This window comes from Solanum pennellii, chromosome 11 (genome assembly GCF_001406875.1).
Source record: "Solanum pennellii chromosome 11, SPENNV200".
NCBI classification, from domain to species: Eukaryota; Viridiplantae; Streptophyta; class Magnoliopsida; order Solanales; family Solanaceae; genus Solanum; species Solanum pennellii.
The window spans coordinates 40,131,252-40,140,864 of record NC_028647.1 but is presented as its reverse complement, the minus strand read 5'-3'; the positions used below and the strand labels follow the sequence as shown (position 1 = coordinate 40,140,864).

Below are 9,613 nucleotides of genomic sequence, written 5' to 3'. Positions count from 1 at the left end.
GGCAATTGAAACTTGAAATGGCTATTACAATGTTGATTTTGAATGGATAATTTGGTTAAAATTAGGGATTTGAAATCATTAGTCTGGAAGGCAAAGGTGCTATGTTTGTTTCATAACGATGGAGGTATAAATGGCCGGATAAAATAGTAAAGTGAAAGATAAAACTAGCTTTTATATGAAAGTCGATGATTTTCCCTTAAAAAAGATGATTTGCCAGAGGCGAAAAAAAGATAGCAAATTTATAGCAAGATAACAAAAAGTTCCAACTAATAAGAAGTCTAATGAACATAAAAATGGATCAGTGCCCGATATTACTTATTTTTTGAGATTTTGATATAAATTCTATCCACATATTGTTAGATCAGCAAATCATGCTTTACTTGATTATATTTTATTGGATCTATTTCCTATCTACCTACCAAATATTGAGTAAGTGATATGAAAATTAATAAATGAATAACTTGTTCCTTTATTTAGCTAACAAACGATCCCAAATTGCTTAACCTTGAGAAATAATGTCATTCTGTTAGCTTATCTTCAAGAATTTTTTTTTATAATGGAAAAAGAGTCTGATATATTCCTCCTTTTTGTCATTTAGAGTTGATATATCTCTCGTTATGAAAATGACTTAAATATACTCATATTTATATACAACTGGCTCACATATACCACTTTTCTCTAAGGAAAATGAAAAAAATAGTTTTTGTTTAATTTTTTATTATTTTTTTGAAAAAATATAAATTCCATATGAGTATTTAATCCTCTTCAAACATATAAAAAAAAATTTCTTTTGTTTCAATGACTAATTCAGATTTATTATTTTGATGGCAAATTTATTTATGTTTCACTAATATTCTTGTAAAACTTATTATAGATGATCAAATTTTTTTCTTCAAATATAAAAATTAAATTACAATGTAGATAAAAAAAAAGGGCAAATCACATGAATGTACCATATTAAAATTCTTTTTTACCTTTTATTTCAATATAATTTTTCTAACTAAATATAATAATTTTTAAGAATTAAGAAATTGTACAGTTACTCTTCCTTCGCTCTTTCTCTGCCCACATTCTCTTCCTCCTCTTTTTTTTTCTGTGTCAATCTCTCTTCCTCGTCTCTTTTTTTATTCTTTTTTTTAAAAAAAAAATAATCATTTTTAAATTAGTTTTTTCCATATTTCACTATTTTTATTCAAAAACACGACAAGTAAAGGAATAGAAAAAATAAAAAATTGTATAATATGATGTTCTCAAATAGGAATTTTAAAATTATAGTAACAGGAGTCATCATCGGTGGTCATTATAAAGATTCAATTTTACGAATTTGTGATTAGTTTGGATAGATTATTCCTACAAATAAGTGAAATGTCGTTTGTAGTTTATATCCCAAGGTTTGGTTAAGTTTAATTGATTTTGGTTAAGTTTATAACTTATTCACGAATAATACAAGTTTTGTTCAATCTATAGATGTCTTTCGTTAGTCACGTTTTTCATTTCTTATTATTTTTCTCTTCCATCAACTTTAATATTGTTTAATACACTTTTTATGCAAACTTAATTCATTTTGTAGTTTATTATTTGTTATTGTTAGATTACTTGTTTAATTGATTATTGATATACGTTTAATTAACTCTATAGATCATTGTCTTATGTTTCATTGGTTACAAGTTTTATCTATGCTTAATTCAACTTTAATTTAATATTTGTGTATGGACTTTTAAGACAAGTTAATTCATTTTGCATTCTATTGGTTGATTTGTTAAGATTGAATTATATCTTTAATTCATTATTGTTGCAAGTTTTATTTAATTTACAAATCCGATAATGTTCTTTCGTTTGCTACATTTTACATTCACGTTTAATTTGTTTCTCATTCAACTTTGATATGTGTGCAACATCTTTTATTCAAGTTTAATTCATTTGACAATTTACTAAGTTTCTTCATTTGTTACAATTAGACTACTTGTCTAATCAATTGGTTATCTTAGTGATAAAAACAAAGATAATCTATAAGATACATATGATATAAGTTTTATTCAGGGATAATATGAGTTTAATTCAATTTATAAATCATTGTCTTGTCTTTTGTTAGTTACGTTCTTCATTCATTCTAAATGCTCTTCTAATTCAACTTTAATATTGTGTAATACAATTTTAAAGCAATTTAATTTATTTTGCAACTTCTTGATTTATTTATTACTAGTGAATTTGATCGCGCTACGCGTGATTTTAAATTTTTTATATAAATTGTATTTATATATTTCTAATAATATTTACGCACAAATTATACTTCTATTTCAATTATTTCTTTAAAAGATCTTTAATTTATATATTATTTATTATTTATAATCACTTAAAAGTTTTTAATCTTCTATAGGTACTCGTGTAATAAACTTATAAGTGAAAGAAAAAAATAATTATTTTTCTTAATAGAAAGTAGAGAAAGAAAAGAATTTCAAGAAATTTTGTATATATTTTGAGCATATATAAATTTATTTTAAAAAAAAAAATGAAGAACCACAAATACATATACAAATATACTTATCAAAATAAATAAATAAATAAGAACGACAAAGTATATTGTCTATATCGATTTTCCGAACATTGAGACTAAATGAATCATAAGAAATTTAAAGAAAAACATCATTATACTATTTTTTTTAAAAAATAAACCAACAAATAATATAAATTATCTTACAAAATTTTTAAAAGTATTGAATTTGACAATCTCTATATGTATTTGGAGCTTGTTATTTTAGGGTGTTAGCCTCTTCATCCTCTCTCTTATAATTGATTTATCATATGCTTGTATTCCATTTAATGTAGTATATATTGTTACTTATGTTTGATTGAACATTGTTTGGTACAATAAAAAAAGTTGCAAAATCTGTATGAATTATTTCAGCTTCACTGCAACGATATATTTGTAATAAAAAAGTTAAGTTGTGTCTCTATTGTTAAATCAAAGATACATAAAAATAGCTCTCAAAATTACAGTGTCAATTAAGAAGTAGAAAAATGTTTATGATTTTATAGAGTATATACACTTCCGATCCCATTTTATTTTGTTTCTTATATTTTGTTTGAGAGTTAATTTATATGAACTTTCACCCTTATTATATTTAGTATGTGTTTTTTTTAATCATATTAATGTGAGAAACATTGAATCTCATAGTATTTTTCGTACATATTTCAAAATATTTAAATTTTAATTCTAAAATAGTGCATTAATCTAATTCAATTGAGCGTTGAGAATAGTTAAATTAACCATAAAAAGGTAAAATATGATAAGTAAAATGAACGAAAGCAGTAATTACTTTAGAATTTAACATTGAGGTAGATGTTATAGGTCGAATATATGAGACTCATTGATGTAGATTATAACACATGATATCAAAATTTATCAAATATTGAGTAAGAAATATTTTAATAAAGAGATTTCAAAGTAGTTCTCAACCAAAAGAATACATCAATTATTTAGTAATTGAAATATATTATGAGACTCCTTGATTTATCAAAATATCAAGATTTGAATGTTGAGTAAGAACTAATAAAGAAATTATAAAATAGTTCTCAATCAAAACAATACATACCTTAATTTGGCCGTAAGAATGAATTCATTAAGTTTTATCAAAATAGAATATTTAATATCACATGAATTTCTCAAGATAAAGTATGAAAGATGCAAATTAAAAATAAAATACTGTAAATCTGCAAAGTAAAAATTGATATTATTCCTTTGAGTTATAACACGTAATCTTACCCCAATTTAGTATAAAATAATATTAAAAAAATATAAAGAATATATTTAAACAAACTTAATATACATATCACACAAATTTTTTCTTGACTTTTTGTGTGTGTTTAAAATTAGACATTTTAACCTTTAGGCATAAACACAACGACTTGCAAAAGTGAAGCTTCACAATCACAAAAAAATAAATAAGGAATATAAAAGAACATAAAGAAACACATACATAAGACATTAAATATATTAATTGTTCAATTTAATTGGATTATAATTATTGTTCAATATTCACCCATGAAAAAATGAGCAAAACGGATGTAAAATGTAAAATCTAAAATGTATCAATTATTTAGTTTAAATAATAATGACTTTTGATCTTTCTAAATTAATGTAAGTGATGTATAATTTGTTGGTTTTTAAATAAATTATATAAATTTAAAAAATTAAGAAAATGTCAAAAATTTAAAAAATAAATAAATGTCATTCTTGACTTTAGAAGCATGCCACATCACCTCTCCTACGATAACATTATAAGAAGAAAGCTGAAAAACAGAAAATCAAATAACACATTTGTAGTTTACTTTTTTGTACATATAATTTAATAGAAAAAAAGATTTATATTTAAAATTTGTGATGAACTTTAAATAACATACTACTTACAAAAAATAACAAAAAATCTTAAGCACTTCAACTAATATATATAAAATTAGGGAAGCAACATTAAACTTATTACTCATCATGTGGAGGATAAAAACATTTCTTTAGTCTCGAATCTTGATTATTTTGCGCTCCTCTAACATGCTCCTTTAAATATATACCTGCAAAATAAGAAGTTCGACTCCATATGTTGGAACCAATCAGTACATGTAAAAATTGAAAATGAAAATTTCAAAAAAAACCATTCAAACAAAAATATTTAACCATAATATCCTAAATCATTGAAATGATAGCAATTTTTGTCATATGTAATAACAAACTACTTACAAAAAATTAAAAAAAAAATCTTAAGCACTTCAACTAATATATATAAAATTAGGGAAACAACATTAAACTTGTTACTCATCATGTGGAGGATAAAAGCATTTCTTTTTTTAGTCTCGAATCTTGATTATTTTGCGCTCCTCTAACATGCTCCTTTGAACATATACCTGCAAAATAAGAATTTCGACTCCATATTTTGGAACCAATTAGTACATATAAAAACTGAAAATGAAAATTTGAAAAACAAACATTCAAAAAAAATATTTAAACATAATATCCTAAATCATTGAGATGATAGCAATTTTTGTCATATGTAACATGTATTTTGGATACTTATATAGTGATAGATGAAGTCATGAGAATTAAATACAAAGGAAGATAAAAAATCATTTTATTTTGTAGAATAGCCCTTTAGGGGGAGTTATTAGAGGATTAATGATAGTCTTTTGAGTTTCATAAACTTATTTTTTTTAATGAGAAATAAAGAAGAGTTAATGAGGGAGGTATAATTAAAAAATATAGTTTTAAAGTGATTTTTAACCTAGCATAAAATAAAGAATAAATTTTTAAAAATTTTAAAAAAAGATAAATACGAATGGTGGCCATTGAGATTGAGATTTGCCACATCACCTAATCTTTTGTTTAGCTTTATTATATATTTAATTTTTTTTATTTTTATAAAATAATAAAAATAGAAGGTATAAATTATAATAACAATAAAAACTAAAAAAATTATAATAATATAAACTTAAAAATAATATGTAGAAAACGGTCATTAGGAAAAAGATATTATAAAAATAATTTTTTACGTTTGAGGCAATATAATAGCCTTTTGAAATTCCTTGATTTAAAGAAGGTGTAATTATCATTAAATAACTAATTAATAGTAAAATATATATTCACATAAAATTATTGTGTAAGAAATAATTTAAAAAGCCATATTTTTTTTTAAAAAAAATAGAAAATATTTTTCTAATCATTGAGACATGCCACATAGGCGGAATGAAGATCCTCATTTATATATATATATTGATTATTGGATTACTTATTTAATTCATTATTAATATAAGTTTAATTTACTCTATAGATCATTGTTTGTATTACATTTTTAATTCAACTGTTGTGTGAGATACATTTTTAATTCAAGTTTAATTCATTTTTTAAAATATTATGTGTCTTCATTTGTTACGATTAAATTATTTGTTTAATTAATTAATTATTAATACAAATTTTATTCATTCTACGAATTATTGACTACTCTACGAAAGAAAGTAAAGAGAGAAACTAAAGGAAAAAAAGAGAGAGCGAGCGAGGCAAAAATGTAATAATAATATATAATATTATTTTATATTGATATAAATGGTAATAATTAAAGAGTATAGCTAAAATAAGTAATTATTTTTAAAAAATGATTCACTCAAGTAATTAAGTCTAAAAAAAATAGTTTTAAATTATAATATAGCCACAAAAAATAGCTTTAATTTTTTCTCTTTACACTAAGGATTAAAAGAAAAGATAAAATAAGAATAAACAACTCAAATAATTATAATAAAAGAATTCAAAAAATTATTTATGTATGAAAAAGATTAAAATATACCTTGAACTTTGCTAGAAGAATCATATATCATGTCTTTTCCCCTTTTTTAATTAAAAGGATTAAAAGACTTTGGGCACAAAATTTCGTTCTATATATTCAAAGATACATGATTTAAGCATACGACTACGAGTAATATGTGGCATCTATCTATATTGATGCAAAATGTTCCCTCCTACAAACATAATACAACAAAATACAACTCTTGGTTGAAGGGATTCTCACTGCTGCTATGGATTCTCTTCCACAGAGAACGAACACCATCATAATTTTCCAAGAGTAATACACTTGCCAGAATTGTGAATATTATCCACAAGCTGAGGATCTTCAAATATTTGAACTCTTCTTTAATTTACACCACAAGCCAGTTTTCGTGTGAATAGTTGCCCCCGTAACGAGTTCTACATCCTCAGGAGACCCTTTCAGTTCCACATCAAACTTTTGCAACAACATTGCCAATGCTATTGTTGACTCCATTAGTGCAAATTGATCACCGACACATTTTCTTGGTCCCCCACCAAAAGGCAAGAAAGCAAAGTCTGATATAATCTGATTACAAAGACGCATTGGTAAAAACATAGATTCTGGAAATGAATATAAAAATTAATAGAATGGCACCTCATTTGGATATAATGCTCCAGGACTTCTAGATGGATCAAAACCTCCCCAGCCTTCAATGCCTTGACTTTCCTTTTGTACTAGGAACCTCTCGGGTTCAAATTCATTAGGTTTGTCCCAGAAATATGGTGACCTATGAAGATTATATACCTGCTTGGATGTGCTTAAGTGTCAATAAAGTTCATCAAGATATTACCAACCACTGGTTCAATTCATAAAGACTCAAGAAGACATTACTCACAGACGCACAAACACTTAATACTTGGAGAAAACTAACAAAGTAAAAGTAAGGAAATGAAAACTTACAGATAGAAAAACATCAGTGCCAGCTGGAATTTCGTATCCATTCTTGTCACCATTATAGCCCCCTGAGGAGTAAAATAAAGTCTCAACCTGGATAACAACAGGGTGGGGAAACACACTGATTATACTCTTTTCACAGGGTTTTGACCCTTCATAAAGAAGAAATCAAAAGACTGAAACGAATGTGCCAGAGTTTGCAAATGGAAAGAGAGCTACAGCCCACAGATACAGCTGTGCTAGAGGGCATACAAATGCCCATAGCAATTAGCAAAAAGGGAAATATGTACAAGACTAATTGAGCCAAGTTCCCAAAACTAGGAGTAGATAACCAAAGCAGTGTGAGGAATCTTACCTGGTAGTATATCTGATGTAAGGGAACGTCTGATAAGCAATGGAGGTTGTGGATACAAGCGCAATGACTCCACAACAATAAGTCGCAAATATCTGAAACAATGGAAGTATGATATAGCATCAAGAAGCATTACAGATCATGCAAAAGAAATCCTCAAATTTTATGTTAACTAATAAAGGTAACCCTTAAAAACTTCATCCCATTACTAATGAATAATATATCCAGGAGACAAAGACTGGCTGCAGCAGTCTGTCTTTTCAATTTATCTGTATAACAAATCATTATTTGCCCATCTACGATTTTTCCTTGTTACTTCATTTTACATGATTTTGCCTTGCTCTCCTCTATTTACCAGGTTATGATTGTCGTTTTTCAATTGTAAGGACATGTCTTCCTCATTGGTCTTAACCATCTTAATTCCATTTAGTCTCTCTATAATCAATGTTTTAACTGTTAGCCAGTTATTTTTCATTCCTTGTTCTTTTCGATTGCGCATTTTACATTGTAACATTCTTATTTAAGCAATTACTAAATTTATGGAAGCATCATTATTCACGAATTGCATATGGTCCTATTGCCTCATTTAACACCAGTAGAAACTGTTTGTAACTTCGACATCTCAAGATAAATACCAAAAACACTTTCACCAGATATCTTCGCTACTTCAACTCAAGAAAATATTTCATCTTAAAACTACGGAAAGAGTGACCATATCAAACTATGCTAACAAGGAGCATAGGCACACTGAGGGGAAGTACAAAGGATTACATTTTGAGAGAAAATGTCATAAGAAGTGATTGCTCCTTGTAAAATAACCAGTACTATAAGCTCGATAACTTACTCTAATTTTTTAAGAGACTCGAAGGTCGTCCTTCCCTGACCAAGCACTGCATCAATCTCTGACTGCGCTTTCTTCATTTTGACTGGATGCTTCAGGATAATTTATGAAAGTGACATTAGCCACAATGTTCATTTGGAGTAAAACAAATCAACTTAAGGAGATCCATTAAAACTTGAGCAAAGAGGTGTGAAGTGAATAAATGAGGGAATGACAAGTACATTATAGGAACGGGACTTGAAAACTCAATATTCAAACTTGTAATTTTTAAAACTCAAACAATTACAACGTTTAACGTAACAAGTTCTTATTTATGTAATTCCTTTTGGCAACAGTGTAGAAGATATTTATTTTGGGTTGTAATGACCCATACTTGTGCAAGGAGGAAAACAGCCCACGTAAGAACGGCAGCAGTTGTTTCATGTCCAGCAATCAGCATCGTCATCAAGTCATCTCTTAGCTGTCCAAAGAAATTAGTGACAGGGATGTTATTGAGGAACCAGTCTTACTTGTGTAAATAAAACACACATAAACTTTGGTGATTGTGACAATTTTCTGTCACTTTATGACAGTTTACAGAAAAAAATAAGATAATTTACCTGACGATCATCGACATCAACACCCCTCATATCAACTAAAAACCGCAAAAGACTTGCATCCTGCAAACTTCAAAAGTTACAATGCCAAGACTCACTGGTCTGAATTTTGCAATGATCTGTAAAATTGTTTGTATACACTTTGCATACCAGCTAACAAAAAAGAAATAGAAGAAGAGAAAACATAAGCAAAAAAACCTTAAGATTTAAGTAGTCTCTTTGCTGTAGTTTCTCAACATCTGTTTCCTGTGAAAAAATGTAACAAGAATTAAGATATGGTGCTCTATAATTCTTCTAGTATTTATTATTCTGCAAAGGTCCTTTATTTTGTTTCTCTTAGTTGATCAACTATATGAATCCTCTGTGTCCATATGCTCTATTCAATTCCATTTCATTCCAATACTAAATATGATGTTTTTCAAGGTTAATCGGGGTCTTGAAAACTAGAGATTCATCAACACTCACATTTTTTACCCATACACGGGCATGCGAGTCCATAAACAAAATTAGAAGACTTGGAAAACATCAACAATATGATGAAGCATTGCTTGTATGCACCCAAAGATATGCCTGATTATTTACT

General features: G+C 27.0%; 1 protein-coding gene across 4 annotated transcripts in view; it reads right to left on the bottom strand.

The window, feature by feature from the left end:
• Positions 1 to 6,323: 6,323 nt before the first annotated feature.
• The window catches only part of LOC107004948 (cytochrome P450 97B2, chloroplastic-like), a 16,546-nt gene continuing 13,256 nt past the window's right edge, over positions 6,324 to 9,613 (bottom strand). For 3 of the 4 annotated variants that reach the window (XM_015203382.2, XM_015203384.2, XM_027913075.1), the window contains exons 7-14: positions 9,229 to 9,276; positions 9,034 to 9,093; positions 8,808 to 8,894; positions 8,438 to 8,526; positions 7,597 to 7,688; positions 7,248 to 7,309; positions 6,942 to 7,091; positions 6,334 to 6,872 (exon numbers count right to left, since the gene is read on the bottom strand). In XM_015203382.2, the coding sequence (XP_015058868.1) occupies positions 6,651 to 6,872; positions 6,942 to 7,091; positions 7,248 to 7,309; positions 7,597 to 7,688; positions 8,438 to 8,526; positions 8,808 to 8,894; positions 9,034 to 9,093; positions 9,229 to 9,276 (810 nt within the window). In that variant the 3' untranslated portion in view covers positions 6,334 to 6,650. Of the gene's footprint in view, positions 6,873 to 6,941; positions 7,092 to 7,247; positions 7,310 to 7,596; positions 7,689 to 8,437; positions 8,527 to 8,807; positions 8,895 to 9,033; positions 9,094 to 9,228; positions 9,277 to 9,613 lie in introns of all 4 variants that reach the window. The other variant, XM_015203385.2, reaches the window with a different exon arrangement.